The sequence below is a fragment of the Plectrocnemia conspersa genome, unplaced genomic scaffold, assembly GCF_051122295.1.
Source record: "Plectrocnemia conspersa isolate PC_06_02 unplaced genomic scaffold, ASM5112229v1 ptg000012l, whole genome shotgun sequence".
Taxonomy (NCBI): Eukaryota; Metazoa; Arthropoda; class Insecta; order Trichoptera; family Polycentropodidae; genus Plectrocnemia; species Plectrocnemia conspersa.
The window spans coordinates 14,168,115-14,192,815 of NW_028277176.1; the positions used below are offsets into that span (position 1 = coordinate 14,168,115).

Here is a 24,701-nt window from a genome sequence, read left to right on the forward strand (position 1 = left end):
CTTTTTTAATAAACAATTCATTATTAGTATATAGTTTACTTTCAGTATAAATCAATAGTGAACTGATTGTGCGCGATCAATTACACGTACGCTAATGTGATGTTTACAATAGCATAAATATTTAATTCAAAATATAATAATTCAGCGCCATCTCGTAAATCTCACACAAATTATTTTAATCGTGTAAAACTCAATGTAGGTAAATAATATATTTCCAGATGCATTAAAATGTTTAGTATCCCTGACTTTCTTATCCCTTAACTGCGGCGCGCTGTGGGTAATTAAGGCAACGTCACATTCCATACACATGCATATGTATCATATAAAAACATGTCGCATTAATTTTACCGGTCATTCGGTGTCGCGTTTCGTTTGTAAACGGTTCACTTTTTGCGCAGCTTCTTCAGGGGTGCACGCTTAATCAATCAAGACTGGTGTTCGACATGTGCGGCAAGCGTCTGTGACCGAAGAAACTGGGTCCTTACGTGAGGAAGAAGATGATATTCAGAAAGAAGATGCGATTCTCGATATCAAAGTCTGCGTTCTGACTCATTTGCTACAGCGACTGTGATAAACGTTTTAAATTTCGTCATATTTTGATCAGGTGAGATATTCCGTTCTTATATTAAAAAATACATTTTCACATGTAGGTATATATGTGTCGAATTTGAGATTAGGCATGGCGCGCGAAATTCAAATGACGTGCGATTTGTTTTGGAGCAATAATGCGAGTAACAAATATTTATTTAATACATTTTTACTATCGCATGATTGCACATCATAATATGCTTATGTATATATTGACAAAGGCGTTCTTTGTCAGTTTTAATCATTTATAGTAGCAATTCTCAACCGGTGGTACTAAAAACAAAAGTATGCGAAATAGTAATAGGCCGACCAAAAATTCTTTAATGTTTTTTTCAATTTTATTTCAGTAATAATTTTCAATTTCAGATCTAAAAAAAATAAAATTAGCTCTAAAACTTTAAAAGCACGAGTTTAATAATTGAAATTAAGCACTGGTAAATAATTACAATAGTAACAAATCGAGTATTTCATAAAAATATATAGAGCATATTTTTTTTGTAAATTTTGGAGTTTCATAACAGAAAATATTTTGAAAATCTATGATGAACTGAATATTATAAATATATAATTCTGTATTAGGTGACTCTATATTTTCTAAGATGTAATACATAAGTTAGACAAGAAATCCACCTTGTTAAATTTATACATATTTCATGTGACAGAATATATAAAAATAATTTTAATATATTTTAAAATGAAATATGTTTTAGATGTCATTTTGCAGCAAGTATTTATGTTGAAACTGGGTTTTTCATGTTTTATAATGTGATAATATAAAAACTGGAACGCAATTTCCATTTTTAAAAATCTTTCATAATTTAATGTTCTGATGTTTTAAATATTACTTTCGTTAATATTTTCTGCAAATTATAATAAATACACATTTATATTATATACTACTCCATTGTTAAATAAATGTTTTGTTAGATATTATAAATTTCTAGTTGACATCGTTATATTTTTAAGGTAGAATAAATATAAAAATTACATATTATTTATATACCTAATTTTCTCAGTTTTTTTTGGTGCTTAGTTTCGGTAATACGCGTTAATATTAAGGTTAAAATAAGCAGATTTAGAGTAATATTCATACATATATGTATTTGCACAAAAAATGTTAAAGCTCTTAATACAATGTCACATATTATTAACTGTGTAATTGTTTCTTTATCCTGCAATTGAAACTAATTTAGCGTTTCAAAGTAGAGTACCGCGTTTAGATGGAAAATTTTAAAGGATCGCATAGCAACAATTTCTTCTCGTTAAATAGATCGCATCAATCTAAGCTTGTTAAAGCGATTTTGCTTCAAGGACGTGCATCATAATTAGTAAGATCGGCTTAATTAACTATTTATTATTATTATTTTTTTATATAATAAATAAAATATGAGCTGAAATCTGAAAATACAGATATACTATGTCCCACTTTTATTATAATAAAGCTTTTTCAAACTACAATTCAGAATTGGTAGTCTTTCCCTGTAATTTGCAATTTGAGCAGATTGGCACTTGGTATGCGATTCTGAGAATACGTAAATATATATGTTCATAAATATACACTACTAAGGCATGTATTTATATTATATATACGCGTATACACCTATGTACACACATAGCTATATATATTGTATCCTTAATATTATATATTCGAAGTGTTCATTTTATTACTCCAAATTTAGTTTTATAGACAGTAAATTAGATAGCTGTCATGAAAATACAATACATTATTTAATTTATTATTTTTTATTACTTTTTAAAATGATTCTGAGTAAAATGATTTTGTATTAACATAATTTAATACACATTACTTATTTCTTATTGACTTTCATTTAATGGTTATCACAAAGTTATTTAATTAAATTATTTCTAATGATCTTTAAAATTATTGATGATATGCTTTTAACATCACAATATTAAACAAAATTACCAAAATATTAAATAAATTTAACTTCCCCTGATATTATAAGTAAATTAATAAATTGAAAATTTTCTATGTAGGACATGCTAATATTTAATTATACGAATTCATTTGTAATTATAAATTCATAAAAGTTTAATTAAATCTTCTTTGGTATGATTAAAATCAGTGGACAGTTTTACAGTATACACATACACAAACAGATCAAAATATGTGCATAGATAGTCGTAATAAATTATTGAAATTAGATCAGATCACCTGAAAATCTTAAGGTTTTCATCGAAATTTGATAGTGTTACTTTTTCGAGGAATCCAATAGAATTAGAGGTAAATATATTATTTTATCTGTGGTAAAGACCACACTTTTATAATCTTACATAAATAATAAATATAAAAGTCAATGTTTACTTTTGATAAAATGACACTTTTTAATAACCTTGATCGCCTGTATAAAAATCTAAAACTTTGTATAAGTTTGCTCTTAAATAGTTAATACATAGTTGTATATGCAAATAAGAATATTAAATATGCATAGAATTATTATTTTGATTCTACACACATGTCTATATAATCCTCATCGTGACTTTGCAAGGCTAGCATTTATTTGTAAAACCATCACACAATCAATGAAACTCATAAAGGATGATTACAATTAACGACGGCACAAAAGTAAACGTGACTTATGAATTTTAATACTCTATTAACTCTATCAAAGATCAAAGGTGATCCACTCGATATTCGCCTTTAACATTTATGTGTAATTAATATACTAGTTTTAATTATCATACAAACAATATTAATAAACCGTTTTTATCGTTTATCACTCTTGGATCATCTTCTTTTAACGGTCATGGTTAACGCTCGGTATCTGGGTAGCATTTCTAGTTATACATAATCGAGGACAAGTTCACACTTATTGTTAAAACAAATCGCGATTCACTCGGAAGGCCTTAGGTAGTTAATACTAGTGTCATTGCAGATTGAGATAATTTTACTGTTTGGCATTGACATAAATAATGGATATTTTCGGGAGTTGTATTGTTGCAAAAAAGTAGTCATTTGTAATTCCCAGCTATCAACTTACGACCTTGATTCGATGTTATGTTGATGTAAAATATGTGTACAATAAGTTGTAAATAATGAAGCAGGATTTACGTTTGATGAATGGGTTGAGTAATTTAAAAATTCATACATTTTCAAAGTATCTAATATGGTGTTAAAATATCTTATGGGGAAAGTTGCAAAAATATATAAAAACGATTACTGTATTGCCTTAAAGCATATATGCACATCATTTATAAATGAAAAAAATGTTATATTAAAAGTACTATATTATCGTAATATGTGAGCCTATATAGTTATATATTAATATATTTTTTATTTTAAAATCAAACAAAATAACAATGTGCATAGTTATAGCAAAGTATAAATAATTAATAACTATGTATACATACATATATTTGCACGTCACGCCCGGTTGGTAATTAATTATTTTATTTCTCATACTTTGACAATATTATATTATTATATAATAATAATAATAAGAATAGAATACTTCTTATCAGGTACAGAGAAATAATATAACATTTGGTTTAACATTGTTATTGCTTTAATATCAATGTGACATGATATTGTCACTTTTAACACTAAGCGAAACATATTTTTCTTCGGCATCTGCTTTAATATAATTCTTTACATATATATCCATAATCACTGTTGGCAAGCGCTAGTAGACCAACAACACGGGTTTCGTCCACGTCGTTTCTATTGTGCCTTTCGAAGACAGTGACAGAATTTCTCGATTCTAAAATCCAGGTTGAAGTAGTCTGTACTGATTTTTTAAAAACATCCGACAAAGTTTGTCATGAGCTATTTATTCAAAAGTTAAACAACTTTAGTTTTTCAATTGGTTTTGTTAGCTTTTTACTTAAGACGCCGCAATGAATGAATGAACAAATGAGTGCAACAATTGGCTGGATAGTCGCTGCATATTTGTAATTCGTCAGCGAGTTTTGCAACCATTGATACTTAAGTTTGGTTTCCACTGAGGAGAGGTTAGACACGGTCAGATACGGCCCGAGGCCAGAGAGGAACTCCACCATACGAGCACTGCAGCGGAATGGAACCTCCTCTACACCGTCGCTGCTACAACTACAAGACCTCTGAAGACCATCATAGGACATCATCCCACCTCCAGCTTCTCCGCCACCACTCGGAGAATAACGATACTCACCTACCTTAGTTTGTCGCAATTAGGCATTCCAATTTCTCGATGATTTTCATTTCTCGAGAAATGAGAAATCTCGAATTCCTCTCGTTTGATGTTAGTTTAATCGACAACAAGGCTTCAAATAGGCACTGTAAATTATTTATTCTCTTGTCCGTCAATTAAAATATTTGGAATCCGTAAGATGTTGGTTTTCTTACTCTACTTTCTTTAGGCCGAAAGAAATTTCTTTCTCTGATTGTTGCGCCAATGATAAATTTTCAATTTATTCAATGGATTCAAATGATATAATTGGGTCGCGAGGGTCCTTAGAACTTGTACAGCCATTAAATAATCTATGAATAATTTCTTTCCCCATTTTATAGTTTTTTTCTTATTTAAGTAAAGAAGTCATTCTTTTTTTGATTAATGAAAGTTCTTGGATTTTAAAATTTTTAATTAACGACATCAGTGTTTGGTTTCTTCGATTATATAATATCTCTGAAATTGCCCGCTTAAATTTCGAGCTTGGCTCATAATTGATATTTTCTAATCGTTTAAAAAAAATTAAGGCCCCTACGGCTGTCATTAATAATCGTGAGACAATTGTCAATAACAGCTGTTGCTACTTTGCAAAAACAATATAAAAAAACCTTTTTGTATTATCAAAAAAGTAAAATAGCGCTGAATCGTTTTGTATTTTGACGATTTTCATGCGTGATTTATTTTTATTGGAGCGGGTTCTTAGATCACCAAAGCAAAGATAAACCGCCGGCTGGTAGGAGTAATAGAAAATCGCAAAAAAATGTTAGTTATTCAAATACTATCGATCTTCCGATAAAGTATGCATATTTTCAAACATCTGGCACAATCACCTTCGGAAAGGTTTCTTATCTGAGTGTCTTCTTTTATTACTAATAAGGCAAGTGCTAGTTTTAAAAAAAATGTGAACTTTTTGTCATTCTTAGACTCCTACTAAAACCTTTCAATAAATATTCGTATTAGGCATAAACCCGCCTTTACTTATGCAGCGTTATAAAAGGGGTAGTGGTTGTACACCTTTTAAAAATATTCGTACAAATTTAATTTTATATAATTAATAATGATTTATACAATTTCTCGAGAAATGAGAATTCTCCATTTGACATTTTTCTTTAGAAATTTTAAAGAAATAATTCTCGAGAAGAAACACTAGTCGAAATGTATGTAATATTATATAATAAATAATTACCAGTTTCTAATGAGGTCTTTCTGACTGCGAAGTCACACTCTTTATAGTTAATAAACCTTGAAGTGGTAGATCTCGACTTAATTTGAATACGTAAAGTTTAACACATTAAAAAAGCAAAAAGCAAATTGTTTCAATTTCTTGTTTAAACTTTGTTTTAACTATCGCTTAACATCTTTTCACGCATTATTTATATTTTAAGTAGTTTATTATTCACCATGGCGAACTCATTATCTATGAAAAACATCCATTCAATAAATTTAAATTAGCTTAAATTTTTCTATCGCACTAATTGGTTAAATAGACACTCTTACAAGCAAATACTTATAGAAATAATAACGTTTTATTTTCATATCAGTTTTTATGATGACTATTTTATGAATCAACATTTTTAACATCTGATGAGATTAGTGCTTTAGATAACAGTCTTACAATATGTATTATAGATAAGAGAACTTGATTTATGAGTCACCTCTTTTGTATATGTGCGTCGAATAATGTAATATAAGACATATTTTAATTTTATAGTAACTTAAATACTTTTAATGATAGTTGATCCTTATATAATATATTATAACATAAAGTTAATTACTAGCAACAATGAGATGATGTGTTGATGTTCCTAAACGAACTATGCACGTGTCCAGTTTTGTTTTGTAATTAAAATAAAAAGTAATAGTAATTATTATTGATGGATAGGTTAAAGTTGTACTATTGTAATATTGAAAGTGAAAGTAGATTTTTTTCAATGATGATTGAGAGACATCTAGAGGTCTTTAGTTTCAAAAGGCATTCTTTAACCACTGAACCATCGTACCAGTCTTGTTATAAGTATATAATCAATACTTTTAATTGGCAAAATCTGTATAAAATATGAGTTGTGCAACTGTGTGTAGTTATGCTCTGATTGAACATCTATAAACGTTTGAGTATTGAGATGCTCCGTTGCACTTTTCAACCGTTACTTGCATAAAACGATGGGCTTTACAGCGTGATTTAATTTAGTGCCTAATAAATGATTTTTCATATAAAAAGTAATATGATATATATTGAGGAAGCTATTAGTAATGCTGTTGTGATTAACACAATTCGACTAATCTGCTCTAATTAATAGTGCAAGTGTGTAATGACAACCTTGATCAGTGTGTGAAAAGTAACATTGCGATCGTTTATAGTCACAACATTCGATTATATATCATATATTATTTACGTGCTAGTACACGCATATCGTGTAATAGCTAAAAAGAAGCAAAGGTCAACATAGTAAGTGTCGATGGTCAAGTTCGTTTTAAAAGTGTGACAAGTCGAAACAGTGAAAACGATATTCTTTGCGTGTTACAGATAGTGTATAAAATATAATATTTTTTATTTATCGTACCGGAAAAATTCAAAACCAACATTATTCATATACATTATTTTATTTTAAAAATATTAACCTAATCCTAAATATTTATGAACTGCTCGAAAATATTGTTGTATTTCCTAAGAAAACAATGAGGTATTTTTAAAATGCGCTCAATCGATTGTGAGGCATATAAATAGCCATCTAAAAATAGTGTTACATAGGAGTAGTATGTATAAAAAAATAAAGATCCCAAAAATGTTCAATAACAGATATTAAAATATACTTTTTGCAGGGTTTTGAAGGGTAGATCTAGTTAATCGTTATCATTAAAAGTAATTAATCGCTACTATTTTTAATAAGTTTGAGGAACAAACATCACAAATTAAATAGTCTTTTTCACCTGGTTATTTTCCTTTCGATACATTTTCAATTTTTCACTTAAAATTTCATCGTTTCTTGCCTCGTGAAGACGTACGAAAGTCATTCTGGTATACAAAAAGTGTGATAAATCATACCGGAAACTTTTAACCCTTTAAACGCCAGCGACTTCTTTGTGAGTCACCTGTTATTTTTCCTCACGCGTCAGTATCTCTTTCTAAAAATAAATATAAAATACTTGGTTTACTGATAAATGAAGTATAGTACAATATTCTTTATTAATTAAAATAAAATTGTAAATAATTTTCTTAACTTATTCAAAAAAAAAAAAATTGTTTTAAAAAAATAATCAATAAGTGACTCACCGGTGAGTCATTGGCGTTCAAGTGGTTTGAAGCCGTTTGATATATTTTTCTCAAATAAATCCACATTCACTGTCAGCATACACTAGTGGACCAAAAACACGATTTTGTCCATGTCGTTCCATAGTTACTAACCTTTTGTGCCTTTCGAAGACGCTGACAAAACCCGTTGATTCTATAATCCAGGTTGATTTAGTTTATACCGACTTTTAAAAAGCATTCGACATGAACTTATCATTCGAAAGTTAAACAACTTCGTTTTCCAGAACGGTCTCGTTAGCTTTTTTCCGAGTCAGTATGTGAGCTATGGTAATCGTCGCTCCAACGATTATTTCGTTCATTTTGGAGTACCGCAGCGACCCAATTTAGGTCCTCTGTCTTTTATATTATTAAACTGAGAGCTCAGAATATTTATTATATGCTGATGACTAGAAAGTATTTAAGAGTATTCGCACAAATGTGGATTCGCAAAAGTCGCTGTTGAGGTAATTGAACAACAACCGACTACGCTCTTAAAATTTTTAGATCTCGTTTCTCAGCAAAATTCGCTTTCAATATAAGCAAAAAAAAGTACACAGTGACGTTCGAGAATTAATTGAGATATTCTATGCACAACCACAAAGCTTGCGATAAAGCGTTAAGAATGCTCGGGCTCGTTATGCGGAGCGCTTTGATAATTTATTGGCGATTCGCATACTGTACAATTGAACTTCCTCGAATATGGCTTAATTGTTTGGTTACACTCTTTTGTCACGTTCATTCTTATTATTGTCATGGTTACGGTGATTATGTGCGTGAGTTTCAAGAAGAACCCCCACAGGTATAATTTTACATTTACTGTGCGTTTTTAATAATAATAATAGGTATGTTAAAGTGTGTATGTATATGAGTGAATGTGTAGTATGTATGTGTGCATATGTATATGAAATTTTTTTGTGTAAAGACTCATGACTTAATCATTATTTAAATTGTTATTATTTCACTTGTTACTAATTCGGAGTATTTCTTATAATAATAATCAATTAAATTCATTTGTATAATAAAATATGATATATATGATACTATAAAAAAACATAAATAAAATATTTTTGTCATAAAGATAACACAACTGATTAAAGCCGGAATCTTGACTAGTAACCCAGGGGCCACGGATCAATTTTTTATTTATAAAAATGCGCTATTATTAAATAAAAAAACAGTCCATATACAATATAATATCTATTAATTATAAAATTTAATACACATATTAATTTATAATTAAATATAAATACTTACTTGTGGGTATTCATTAAATCTGATTGACTTACCCAGTTGCTACACTTTTACCCCGTTGTGACATATTGGACTTACGCCTATCAGGTTTCAACGGAAGATTAAAAAAAATATAGAATTATATACCGATTTCAATTAGTCATTAGTAAATTGTTTTTTTGATATTGTCGGTAAATTATTTTGAGCAAAGATTTTTTGATTGATAAAATACGTTTAATTGCATTGTGGTACATAGTTTTTATTTAAGGTTTAGTTTCTTAATCGGTGAAAAACATAGCAAAACATAAAAAAAATGTTTTATAATGAAGGCAAAAACAACATATATGATTATTTCAGTTTGTTTTTAATAATAAAATTAATATAAAAGTTACACAAATTGAGAAACCGGTTCTTACGTAATATGTTTTGCTTGAGACGCGTCGCTTAGAAAAATACTCATATATATATATTACATATATATATATCCATAAAAAACAACTAGACGTATATAGATAATATATGTATATGTACATATATACTATATGTTTCATTCATTAGACTAAGCCGATTTTTATTTATATTTTAATAAAAATAACCGATTAAGCTGCTAGGAACCGAATCAATTATTTTTAAGAAAATATAATAAATAAATAATAATGTGTTGTTATAGTAAAACATATGTTAAAAATATTATATATATGAATATCAAAAGAGCGATAAACTAATTGATTGTTTTATCTAATTAGAAAATAACTTTTAATGTTTTATATAATACGTATATAGATAAAATTATACGTATAATATATATAAAAATAAACGTGATGTTGACTTTTATTAAGAGGATATTGATGATCTAATTAATTTGCGTGTGAAGTTCTAGGAATAACTATTTGCGATCTCGTAATATGGAAAGTCCAAATGCATTCGCTCTATTGTTTATTAATTTGCGGTTGCTATTCCGGAAAATTTCATTTGATACTGAATTTATAGTTTTATAGTCTTTGATCTACGCGGTTTTCATCTAAAATTAGTACCGTTTAAGTGTTATTAGACTGCATAAATTTTTGTTTTCAAAACCAATTCAATAAGCTTTTAGATATGCCTAATATTCCATTTTATATACTTAAAAACTAAAAGGTAATTTAGATACAAAAATCACTTATTTTCAATACTGTTCCCTTGCATTTTATGTGTGTTTTATATTGTATAGGTATAGCATGTTTTTAATGCATATTTTACATATGATTTACGTATAATTGTATAGAATTATTAATGAAGATCTTCTCTCATTTAATTATGACACAATAAATTTATATAATCAGTTATGTTATAACGGCGTGGCCGCAGTAATTTAATTGATTAAAAAATATAATTAACAATACCGCAAAATCTCCACGGTTAAAGATTTGCAATGTTCAAGCACCAGATCATCCGCTGTACTTTATATGAATTGGTGATATCAGAAGTGTTCAACTTAAAGATATACAATAATACAAAGAGCATAATAAAAAAACTTGAATAATAAGTGGCTTATTGAAACAACTTGATAAATAAAAAAATAATAACAGTTTTCAATCATTGATTAAAATTGTAGTTATTAAATTGATTTTATAACATAATTTTACATCGATTCATACCGATCGAAGGTCAAGCTCATACGTATTTTGAACTCTTCCGAGAATTTATCTTGAGCGATTAAAAAATGTAAAATAAACTTATAAAAAACTTTGCAAGGTATATTTTTTTATATATCGATTGGCAATTACGCTGTTGAATCAGATGGCATTACATTTTTTTAGAAATAAAACATGATAAATTTGTCTAAAAAATATACTAGAAGTTGCAGAGCTTTTCAATTTGATTTTATAAAATTTAAAACTATTGAATATAATATCATTATGTCCAGTAAAATAATTTCGCTGCGTCTATCGACTCTCTACTTTTTTAAAATAATATAAATATTTATTTTGTTAAAAGTGAACAAGAACATAGCAATTTCATACAGATTTTTCCCAATTAATGCAAATATTAATATATAGATATATATGTATAGATGGCAAAACTTATCTATAAATTAATTTAAAATTATACATATCCATAATCTTTCATCATAAATCATAATTTTGCAAAAAAAAACGAAATAAAATTAGCAAGGAAAAATAAATTAAATTTTAAAACAAATTTTACATATAAATCAAATAATTTCATCTTTGTAAGAAAAAATATGTGAATCTCAAGTAATAAAATTACTGAATCGTAAACATAAAGTTAATCTGTACGTAATAAAATTTTTGGTCCAACAAAACTTTTAAGGTGTGTGTCAAGGAGATATTCTCTCACCATTATTGTTAAACACTGAATAATTTATGACGTGTGATTGAAATAAAAATGGGTATGAAAGTAAAGTATTCGCGCAGCGAATTGTGAAACGTTAACGTTTATTTATGATATCAAGGAAAGATAAACTGTCAAATATTACGAAAATACATATTTACAAACCCCTGACCTACGATTCAACGTCTTGCATAGGCTTTATCATAATTTTATGCTCAGTTACTGTTCTGCAGGCGGGACGAAAAGTTCTTGCGGCGGCAGTATGCTAGACACTGTAAATATACGTATAAAACATAATAACTAAGTATAGTTGAAAGTGAAAATTAAATAAGGTCGCATCTCATAGCTTGACCGTCCTTCACCTGCGGTACGTTTAGTACCTTCGTGTCTGATTTATAAACGCTGCTATAAAATTGCACGTCAATTGCTAATTGACTTAAAGATTCTAAAAACTATATTGTAAAGTACTTATGGGATCTTAATTCGGGTGTAAATTGGATAATTTAATTTACAACACTGTAATGAATATTTAAGTGTTTTGTTTGTTTGCTGCATGAAATATTGTCAAACGTGTTTTAGGATCTGGTGAGAAATTTGTGTGCACGGTAAACATGATTGTATGTCATTTTCAAGTTTATTAATAAAAATTATTAAAAACATTTTTAAAATAAATAATCAGATAATACTGTACAGAAATTTTGCATATTTTTTGTCAGATATGTTGAGAGTTAATTATGTTTATACATTTAAAAATCAGGTTTTCACTATAGGGTCTCGTATAGTTATAATTTTTCCATAAAATTGATTTATAAAGTAATAAAGAATCAATTAAATGCAATTTTAAAGTTGAAGAGGTAGTAATTTCGATCATTAAATCGTTACGAAAAAAATATACCTTACCATTTCTCACAAAATTTTTGTAATGAGTAGTAATTATGTGCTGAATTAAAATTTGTCATTAGTTTTTTTAAGACATGAAGTTTATATGTTATCAATGATTATATTAATAGAAAACAAATATAATATCGATTTTCAGCCCTATAACAGATACTATGAATCAATTTATATTATATTTATGGTAAAACTTTTTTTAGTGTACTAAAAAAATACGATAACATAATCAATAAATCAGATTATTTAATGACATTTTTACATTATCACGTGTAAGTAATTAGATTGATAATCATAATAATTTTCATAGAAATATCTCAGTTGCCTCATATATTAGTAAACAGTCCTCTTAGGGTTTTTAAGTCAAACACTAATAATATAAAACATTTGTAAAAATAAGATTTCAATTAAATTTAAAAAAAGTCGAAAGCCGCGTAGTGAGATAATTATGGACAATTTTTTCAAAAGCTACTATTTTAGTGAAATAAAATATCGTGCCGAATGCGCCGCGTAAAACTTGTAATTTGTATTAAAAAATCTTAAAAATGTAATTTATATGTAACTATTTGACGACCAGTGTATTACTTGTAGATTGTGATCTCATTTTGATACTCATTAACTATTTGTGGTTAGGAATGCTAGGATATGGATATTAAAACGTAGGTAGCATTCTCGTACTGTTTCAACAGACATACTTATAGATTCGCCATTAGTTGAGTTTTATACGGCTAATTATCTTTCAAAGGTTTATTAAGATTTGGGTTTACTTAAAGATTAATAAACCCAAAATTACTTAAAAGTAGTGATCACGGTAGGACCACTGCTTCAGAATCGCAAGGTTGCAATTTTCAATAAAATAAAAATATTGTCAAAAAAATATTTAATTTTACTTTGTATATTACACTATTAAAAAGTAAAAATATGATATATTTTAAGTACAGAATAAAAATATTCTTTTTAAATTGGGTTCATCGAGATTTTGTGCTACTTAAAGTTATTAGTGACCATGACAGGACCATTGCTGCCGAAACAAACTCATTACGATTTTCAATACAATTGGTTTCTTGTGTCAAGAAAAACTATTTGTATTTAAAATGTAAAAATATGATATATTCAATGTTTATAATACAGTTATTAGTTAATATACATAGGTAACAGTTTGACGTAATTGTACACATTTTAACTGTTCTAACCATTAACCTACAATTAAATCAATCATATAATAGAGCGTAAAAATAAGTTCGCCTATCAGATACAATCTAGAACAAAGATTTCACGTGTGTATTCTATCTGCAAAAAAAGTGTTGAAACATTAAATTGATATAAACGTGTTATACAAATGTCAAATGCGACTCACTCGGTCGCACTACTACTATTACTACTACAGTAGTATCGAAAGTTAAAATTTCAGTTTCAATAGTGTGACGACGATGGTATTTCATTTATAATACATTTTTGGGAATTCAATAAACTTTGAGACGTATTGTGTAAAGAGCATCTTTCGATAACGAACGCACAGATTGGGCAACGCTGAACAATTTCCCAATGAATCGAAGAAAGAAAAACATTATATAATGCTGGTGTGTGTAATATGATATGTTAAACGTGTTTATTTTTTTGTTACAGATACACATAAACAATGGGCCCTTTGACAGTTTGGAAATCATGCCTTCACCTTGTGTGGATCCTTATCATAGTACACATAGTGATTTGTGGTAAGAAAATAAAAGATTATTTTTATCCTTCAATTTAGTTTTTCGTGGTTTTATGGATGTGGTAATAAAATGGCCCTATTCGGTTATGATTATTGTTTAATAGGTCATAGATTATTTTAAAATTATACGCATATTTTGATTAAAATATAAACATAAGCTTATCTTTTAATATACACAAGTTCAAGGTCTTGAAAATCAGGTTTTGAAACTAGAATTGGTGTATATTAATTATCAATAAAACCTGATGTGCTTGATAATAGTTTTAGTTACCTTGAAAGCACGTTGCTTGAAGAGAAACATATTGTATTATATTAAATAATTATATATTAATACATATTATATATTTTTATTTTCATGCTAATTTATAGAGCTTAATGTATAGCTGTGTTAAAATATTAGCTAAACTTTATTAAGTTAGATTAGAGAACGTTATTTTAATTACATTTTTAATTTCATAGTATTTAAAAAATAATGATATAGAGCTTAAAAGAATTTCTCAGTAGTACAATTTAAAATGAAGTAAGTTTTACAAAACCTAAATAATTATTTTAATAAGATAGAGATAAAACTATACTAATAATTTTAACAACACGCAGAAACTCTTACCTGCACCTCTTAAAAGTATATAAGAAAACTGCAATAAATGTAGGGCGAGTGTCGAATACATGGGTATATATCTAAACTTAAGCTTAAATTTACTAAATTAAATTGAATACATTAAAGGATTGCTGTCATTGCAGTCTTTTTAATATAATAAATATATATTTTAGATAAGAAACTTTCTTTTTTTAATATAAAAATAGTGAATAACATTTGCTTGCTCGGTGTGGAGTAACACCAATAAAACTTTTTTTTCTGAACCAAAATCATTAAAAATAGAGCGATACAAATAATATATAACACACCTTTTTAATCGCCTTAAAAACTTCAGAGTTCATAGATTTTTATTACCATCAATATATGATACTGCCATAGTTATACTGAAAAGTACTCTACAAATATTACGTGAGACCATATTAACCCGAATATCTCCATAATCGGTGATTATGACAGTACTAAATTTAAATTTTAGTATAAACATAAAATGCTGGAATTAGAAATGTATTAAATGCTTTATTGCCTTCAGCTTAATAATAAATTTATGTATTTTTTTCTATTTTTAATTTTTTTTAAACGTTTTTGTATTTTCTTTTAATTTATCTTATCCAGTTATTCTTATTAACCTTATTTTATCCTTTTAACTTTCTCTTGTAAATTAAATAAAAGGTAATAAACCTTATGTAACTTGTACTTAATTCTTAAATTTATGTACTATTTATGTATTATTAATTTTGTAATAGAAATAAATAAATTAAATTCTAGTTTCGATGCGTCAATTTTGCAGCACAAATGAAAATTTATGGGAAATGTTAACGTTAAAAGAAAATGTTAATTTGTAAAAACATTTTTGTTAGGTATTTTTAAATATGTAAATGATAGATTTTTAGCTTTCAACTAATTGAAACCAATTTTTTTAGTTCACGCTTTAAAAAACTGTTATTTTATCTAGAGACTAACATAAGTTTTACATTAAAATTATATTTCTTCATTCATATTATTTAGATTCATAAGATGAACTAAATTGAGTTTATTTCAATTAATAACCTTGATTTAACTTGGTAAATTGAGAGGTAGAGGAGAAGACAAATATTATAATATTTATTTAAACGAAACGTGCAATAGTCATCTAAAACAAGTTATGAAATTGTTTGTGTTAAAAAGGTCTTCTTTGAATAAATTTCATAATATAATATGTTATAGAAAAGTAATTAAATATTATATTAGCATTTCTTTTCGTCATGTACTAAAGATCGTGACGCATAGAAGTTTTCTTAGTGATAAATCATAGTTTATTATTGCCTTATATACGGATATGTTATAGGATACGCGAGAATGTTTTTTTATAATATCATAATTAACTTATTGCCTTTTTTGGAAATAATCCCTAAATATTTAAATTTAATGAGGCAGTTATTGCTACAAGTAGATTTTTTGGAATATCATTTTTGCACCATTGCATGAGTATTTATTTACTGTGCAATTATTGGTCCAAAAAAGTTGACTTACAGGCTCTTTATATAGGCTTACTATATTTATGAAAAAGGACATCTCGGAATTTGTTGTCCATTTCGGGATGAGATATGTTGATTGGAATGCTGGTGAGAGCTAAAAAAAGTCTCGGAAATTTTGTGAAACCTGAACCGTTGGTTCATACCAACGGTTTCACAAAATTTCCGAGGCCATAATGGTAAGACTATCTTTATATATTCATTACTTGTTTGTTTTCAGATAGTATAACTCCCAAATCTATTGTGAACGCCACAACAATTGCTCCAGAATTCAATACTACTTCTGAACAAGACGACGGTTTCTTAGATGGCTCTGAACATCCGTGCTACAGAAAATGTGACGGCAGTGACTCTAAAATATGCTACTACCGTTTCGTCCTGGAATGGTACGAAGCAATGAGCAAAGCCTGCTTTAATTGTCCTTTCAACTTGACCGATTGTGACAGAATTGATTGCATACCAGCTGACGGCATAGGAAGACCATTGACTGTGATCAACAGGAAAATGCCCGGACCAAGTGTCGAGGTAAGTCTCGTTAAATTGGGTATTTCCCCTAAAAAAGCAACATGGCTTAGGGAAATCCGACGTAAACAACTACTTGGAACCTCTGATGATGGCAAATTGACATTAAGCCGTTAAACGATCCTTAATGATGGGTGATGTTGGTTGCGGCAATTAAATAATTGGCTCTTAAATTGTTACACAGATTTTTGTGCATCGCGTGTATATAACAATTTAATTTGAAGTGTTTTTAATTGAAATGCATTTTTTGTGCCAATCAAAGAGTACTTAATCGGTGGTGATGTGCGAAAACGTGATTCAAGAGCGAATCAATATCAAAAAAATTGGAATCCTTGATTAGAAAACTCGTTGGAGATTAGCACGTGTTGATTATCTACGATTTCTTAGAGATGTTAATTTATATTGATTATTGTCACGTTATATATTACTTTTAATCAGTAAATAAATCATATATAAAATAAAGATAGTGATGAGCAATACGAGCTCGCGAGTCCTTTCTTAAAATAATTTTATTATTAACAGACAACAGATATAAATTTTAGGACAGCTATTCTTGAAAAAAGAGCAAACCACTATATATTACAGTTTATCTCAGGGCTAATAATACTAATCCGCGGGTTTGATTCCCGCAGCAGCATCGAATTTCGATATATAAACAAACCATATATATAACAGTTGAAAACTATAAAAACAGTTATAAATAAATAATATAGATATCACCGATGCACAGATGACAATACTTACTTGCAAATGTTAATTGTTTCCCCGCTGTAACGTATTGGGCTAACGTTTATAATGTTGAATACTGTATTGTGACATACATTGTATTAACATCGTATATTAATTAGAAATGCTTAATAAACACTAGGCAAATAATATATAATAATAATATTCGTAAATGTACAAAAAAAGACAACGCCCACAATGTATAATATAAGGATCGCACGCCACGCAAAGAGTGATTTGAGATAAATCTTATTAATTTAGGTTGTGACCCCTTACCTCATGAAATCAGTAACAGAACGCAAAAATTGTAATTGAGATAACATAAGTATTTGTTGGAAACAGATGCACAACTAACATCTATACATGTTACAATTCTTTATTACTTTATATATTATCATACTCGTAATATTATTATTATACCAAAAGTGTCATGTATCAATCACCTATCAATGAAAAATCTAATTTATTCAATTTAAACTTATCTACCCATTTCTCGAATATGTTGTATTGTTATTGAAACAAACTTTAAATATTCGCCCAATCGAATGTTAATATGTAAGTGTAGTTGTATATTTTTAATCAAACTGTCTGATTAATCAAGTTTGTCCTCCTGTTTCTTTCTATCTCATAAAAACTCGAAAACTATATTTTTTTTACAGAATGTTCTGCTGCTAATTAAAAAATATGTTACAGTATGGATTTTTTAGGAACGTAATTTAAATAAATATTTAGGTACCTTCAATAAATAGGTTCAAAAACGAGCAATAAGCGATAATATTTTTTTATTCAAGATATGGTACATTTTACTTAACCGATAAGACATTTAATAAGAAAAGAGTGTTTAGTTATCTAGTTTAGTTCTTAAATTTCTTTAATTCAAGTATATTATCACAATACAAATTAATCATGATAAGGATTTGCATTCACCAAAACTGTGTAATGAAAGCTAGTTGGTTTGAAGACTTTGAACACATATTGTTTAGTACATTTAAAGGATAGCTATTTATTAATTATTTCAAGTGGCGTTACCCTATTGTTTCCGCCATTACAATAAATAAATCACATAGACAGTTGTTTAATTTGGGAGGAGTATAGTCAAGAGAGGAATGCTTCTCTCGTAGTCAATTTATGTCGCAAAGTCTCTAGCTAAACATATAAAACACATTTGTGCTGAAATATGTAAATAATTTAACAAAAAACATTTCATATAGGTAAGTCAAATAAAGAATATATAACTAAGAATAATATGAGGGAAAACTGGGAACAGAAGCTAATAAATATAAAATTAAATTAATTTATAATTCTTATACCTATGAGCAAAAATTAAAAGTTAAAATAACTGATAAATCAATTTAGTTAAGTTTTAAACCATTTATAAAATATTTATTATTTCACTGTATTTTTTCACAATTTATGCTAAAATGCTTGTTATCTATAATTTATATCAGAAATGATTATTTTTGTTGCTTCTTTACTCTATGTATGTAAATGAATATCTATAAAATCAGATATATTATTTCAAAACCAGGTTATTTCTTAAAAAATATATGAAACTCACACAAATCAAAATTATAATCAAATATTTTTCAGGTGTGTCTAGGAGATTTGATTGTGGTTGATGTCGAAAACACTTTGATGTCCGAAGGTACGACTGTACATTGGCATGGTCATCATCAACGTGGAACGCCATATATGGACGGAGCTCCATTAGTCACACAATGTCCTATCAGTCCAGGTTCCACCTTCCGCTACACCTTTACTGCTGCTCATTCTGGGACACATTTTTGGCATTCTCACGCCGGAATGCAACGAGCGGACGGCGCTTTTGGTACATATGTAGTACGCCAACCAAATGACCCTCATGCAGAACTATACGACTATGACAAGTATAATTATGAAATATGCATATTTAATATAATTATTAAGAACTACAATGTTATACAATCAGATTTTAATAAATAATTTCAGGTCCGAACACATAATGATAGTTATGGATTGGACGCATGAATTGGGCATTTCGGCATTCACCAGCCATCATCACTCAAACGGCACGAATAAACCGCCGTCTTTGTTGATCAATGGACGAGGAAGATTTAAAGAGTTTCAAAGAAGTCAACCGTTTTTCATACCGGCTACAAGATTTGACGTTGAACAAGTATTTACAAATTCCATTTGTGTTAAGTTTAAGAGTAAATCGAAAAGTGAAAACCGTTTTTGCTTAAAAGTAAAGATTTAGTTCAGTATGATTTTTAAATGTAGGTTATTTAGACGTTTGAATTTTACTGTAAAGTCCCTCGATACTAAAATCCAGGTCAACTCACAGTAAAAATATTTGATAAAGTTTATCAGGAACTTCTTCTTTAGAAGCCAATTGGGTTTCTCAAACAATCTTCTTTGCTTTTTATATAGTAACTGAAGTAGCTGCCATTAGTATGTGAGCCAGGGACGTCATTTCAGCTTTTTCTAGGGATAAGGGTGGGGGAAAAGGTAGACAGTCAATGGCCGTTTTTTTAATATTTTCATTTCATAATGATTCTTAATATTTCATTAAATGATATGCATTTTTCTGGCCAAATTCAAGAGGATCCCTGTTTAGAATCCACTTCAAAGGCAATAAAATCGTGCCATGGCCGTCACAGTGGAAACGCTCGGTTATCTAGTGTTTATATTAAGAATTTTTATAACAATAGTACAACTTAAAATAAGTGAGAATTGAATGAAGCACATCTAAAGTGAATTTTGACCAATAGGAGAACACAAAAAACAATTATCTCTTCTCAGAAATAAAAAATCCATATCAAAAGCCATAAAATCGTGCCAGCGCCGTTGCAGGAAGAACGTTCCGTACTGAGCGTTCCCACTGCAACGGCGTATGTATTTTGTGAAAATGTGTTTGGACTTCACTGAAAAATCACATTAACTGTAACATTTATACATCACATGTAAATAAATAATGATAAGTATGTAAATGAATATAAAACTACACATAGAAAAGTTAAAAAAAATTTCAGTGAAATGACATATTTAAAAAAATATTTTTAGGATAGCTTTATTTTAGATTTTCTTTAGGGATTAGCCGGGAATTTCTAGTTTAAAATTAGGAACGTCATTTCACCTTTTTCTAGGGTGAGGGCAAAAGTTGGCCCGGCCCGCCAGTGGTTATTTTTTTTTAAATTTCGATTTCATTAAGATTTATAGTATTTCATTAAATGACATGCATTTTTCTGGAAAAATTCAAGGGAGGGCAAATGCCCCCCATGTCCCCCCTCAATTGACGTCCCTGATGTGAGCTACGGTACTCTTCATTCTGACGAGTATTTTGCTCGTTCAAGAGTACCGCATGAATCCAATTTCCACCTTCTGTTCTTCCTTCACTCAGAGAACAAATGTGGATTACCGATAACAGGCTACCTTTCAGTATTATAGTATGTCATGTTCCTACATATTCCAGAACCTCTTTCCAGGGGAAATTCCCTTCGAATTTAGTGTGTTATAAGCAGAAATATTTCCATTGAGGGTATGGTGTGACGTTCGAGCAAAGATGGAAATAGTATGCACATTGCTAAAGTTTGTAATAAAGCGTCAAGGATGCTTGGCTTTAAAAATTATTGGCGATTTATTTTCTATACGATACTCTAGTTACAAAACATTTCGCATTTGAAAGTATGTGTGTCTATGTATATGATGTACAGTATGTGTATGTATATAGATATGTAAATATGTATATACATGTGTATGTATGTGTATGAAATGCTTGAACTATTTTGTATAAAGCTATAATGGACCTATTGGGTAAACCTATCAAATTATGATGATCACATTTATAATATTAAAATAAATAAATAATGTATACTATGTTTTTTCTTATGATGATCCAAAAATAGCAAAAATTTTGTGAATGTAATAACTATATAAATATTTTATTGTAGTAATTGTTATATTCCTCATAATATCTCATATATAAAATTATTAATTAATATCTATCATTATGTTAATGCGTTCATTATCATTTTAGGGTTACAGATATAGATTTAGGGTTATTAATGCGGAGTTTTTGAATTGTCCTATTGAGTTATCAGTCGACAATCATACAATAACTGTGATAAGTAGTGACGGATATGATTTTAAACCCATTGAAGGTATTTATATTAAGCGTTCAGAGATTATTCATATAAATTTTGTTTATTATAAAGTTTTCTATTATCATAGCTGCGTCGTTGGTAACATATGCCGGTGAAAGATTCGACTTTATAATAGATGCCAACCAAGAGATAGATAACTATTGGATTCGGTTTCGGGGTCTAATGGATTGCGACGAACGTTTTACCAAAGCTCGCCAAGTCGCCGTTTTACACTATGAAGGCGCTCTTGAAAAAGAACCCGACGGCGATCCTACGTGGGAAGAATCACACAAAGAAGGCTATGTGAGTATTTCTTAATTGTTTGCTTAAAGATAGTTAACAGCAGTAATAATACATTGTCATATTGTAGCAAATTAACGCATTGAACGTGGGAACTGGTCAAAATATGACTTTGAGTGTACCTGAATTGAGGGCTTTAGACCCGGACGACAAGAGTCTTAAACCCGTTCCTGATTTACAGTATTATATTACTTATGATTTTTATGCTAAGAACAATTTTCACTATCACAAATATCCGCATTATGGATATTTTCAAGGTAAATATATATGTGATTTTTATTATAATGAACAAATTAATATTAGGTCAGTAATAGTGCAGTGGATGAATGCTTTTGTTATAGTAGGATAAATCCTAGGTTTCAATTCCGAATCAGTAAGAAAATTAAAAAACTCTGTTACATAAGCGTTGCTATTAAAGAGACATTTTATTTTTGGAATTATAATTGTTGTATTGATCAAGCCTGCATGGGATATTTGTGTTTTGATACAGAATTTCCTATACCTGGACAAATTAATCATTTCAATCTAGCGCTTGCCTTTTATTTTTGCTTTCATTAGCTACTAAAGAAGTTTAGTGAATGTGTGGTAATGGGTTAAGACATCCTTTCGTCATGTCGCCAATCGCAATAGTATGTTTATATAGTAGCACTGGGCTAAAAGCTCTGAAATACCAACGTCCTTGAACTGCAGGTTGTAACGAAATATTGCACTAGACAGCATGAACATGTTTACATATGTTTCACTAGAAAGAATCATTTGAGTTACTATATAATAAAAGTATATGTATAACCAATATTATTATTTTTTGATTTTCAGTTAACGATACTGGATCGAGACTATTTACACCACAGTTGAATCATATCAGTATGAAGATGCCTTCATTTGCATTATTGCCAGGAAGGAATAGGATAGACCCGGACAAGTTTTGCAATGAATCAACCGTTTCTGGATGTGTGGAAGACTATTGTGAATGTACACATGTAGTCAATGTTCCATTGAATTCTGTTGTTGAAATGATAATGATTGATGAAGGTAGAAAATCAATGAATCATATTATTATGTTTGATATTTATAACTTTATTTAAAACTTTAGGGTTTGCATTTGACGCTAATCATCCATTTCATCTTCACGGGCATGCGTTCAGAGTGATAGCAATGGAGCGAGTTTCATCAAACATAACTTTAGAACAAGTTAAAAAATTAGATGCTGACGGCAAGATTAAACGCAATCTCAAAAGAGCTCCAATTAAAGATACCATAACAGTGCCCGATGGAGGTTATACGATAATAAGATGGCTTGCTGACAATCCTGGTAGGTATATTAAATAATAAAAAATTAGATAAATATTTATTTGGTGATGATTTATCATATTTTGATTTTTAGGCTACTGGTTATTCCATTGTCATATAGAGTTTCATGTAGAGATTGGTATGGCGATCGTCTTCAAAGTTGGCGAGCACTCCGACTTTCCACCGATACCGAAGAACTTTCCACAATGCGGTGATTACTTACCCGATAAAATAGGACGTACCAACCAAAAAGACAATGCGATCAAGCCAGTAATATCTTTTACTCAATGGTGGCCTTTAGATTACTTTAATGGATCGTCTTTTGCTATAAAATCTAAAGCGAATAGTCAATTGTTGTTTATTGTGTCAATCATTTTGGCATACTTAAAGAGGAATTTTTAGATTTATACCTCAAGTATTAGAAATTACTGTGTATAATATATTTGTAAATGGAAATACTTTTGACAAGATTATGTGTCTCAAATATATGTAACTTTTATAAATATATAAATATAAGTCGAGACGTTACACATTAAAAAGTACACATACTTGTATTTGTAAAATCTTGTACTTAATTACAAGAATATTTCATAATAATAATTGTAAATTTTTAGAATTTTAAATATATTAAGTCTAGTAATTGTGATATACATATATTTTATATTGATAAACTAAAATAAAAAAAACCGTATTAAAAAATGTTTATTTATTTAATTTATATGAGTACAGTCATTTAAAACAACTCTGATTCAACCAATTTTTTTTTTAATTTTAACCCTATATACATTAATGTTAACACTAAAAAATAGTAAAACAGCGATATACTGTAATCAGCACTTTTTGAGTTATGAAAATAAGTTGATATGTATGTAACGAAACCTATATAAGTTGTATATTCCATTGAAGATATTGTATTATAGGTAAATTCAGAGCCTTTCACGTCTTCCAAATGTTTTGTGTCTACATATGCTTAGAATGCTTAGAATGTTGCTGGTATATTCGGCTTTTAAAATTTATTTTAATACTTTCATTACAAAATGAATACAAAAGTAAACTTTATACAGGCAATCATGAATATGAAGAGTGTTACAGTTACATAAATTAGAAGTAAAAATAAATCTCTAGTATCAGCCTATATGGGAAATTTTAGGAATTTTGATATATATTTTGAATGGGTAAAAAGTTCTGGGTTAATAATTGCTAAATTTCGATATTATAGCTATATTTTCATCGTATTTAATTCAGAGAGATATTTTTGGTGACTGATTGATGAAATTGCACAATTTGCTATATATAATTACTTTTAATAAAAACAGTAAAGCAAGTGTATTTTCAGATCAATGTGTATTTCTGCTATATGACTTCATTTACAATGCTGTAATAAAATTTACTAACTCATTTTGCATACAAATGTTATA

At 28.7% G+C, this 24,701-nt stretch overlaps 1 protein-coding gene across 2 annotated transcripts; it reads left to right on the top strand.

Annotated features, from left to right (window-relative positions):
- Positions 1-349: 349 nt before the first annotated feature.
- On the top strand, positions 350-23,982 carry LOC148228325 (multicopper oxidase 3-like). Of its 2 annotated transcripts, none has more exons than XM_088200016.1 (11): positions 350-604; positions 14,128-14,216; positions 16,545-16,849; positions 19,163-19,458; positions 19,541-19,727; positions 21,588-21,711; positions 21,782-21,996; positions 22,064-22,250; positions 22,810-23,025; positions 23,087-23,305; positions 23,378-23,982. In XM_088200016.1, exons 2-11 carry the CDS (start codon positions 14,141-14,143, stop codon positions 23,683-23,685), a joined length of 2,133 nt encoding a protein of 710 aa, XP_088056142.1. In that variant the 5' UTR covers positions 350-604; positions 14,128-14,140; the 3' UTR covers positions 23,686-23,982. The 2 variants fall into 2 exon arrangements, with proteins under 2 accessions (XP_088056142.1, XP_088056143.1); XM_088200017.1 differs by lacking the exon at positions 350-604 and adding an exon at positions 11,828-11,884.
- The last annotated feature ends 719 nt before the right edge of the window (positions 23,983-24,701 follow it).

Coding starts and splice junctions, on each gene's coding strand:
- LOC148228325 (XM_088200016.1), top strand. CDS start 14,141: ATGGGCCCTTTGACAGTTTGGAAATCATGCCTTCACCTTGTGTGGATC. Junction 22,251..22,809: donor GCATTATGGATATTTTCAAG/GTAAATATATAT, acceptor TTTGATTTTCAG/TTAACGATACTGGATCGAGA. Junction 23,026..23,086: donor AATGATAATGATTGATGAAG/GTAGAAAATCAA, acceptor TTAAAACTTTAG/GGTTTGCATTTGACGCTAAT.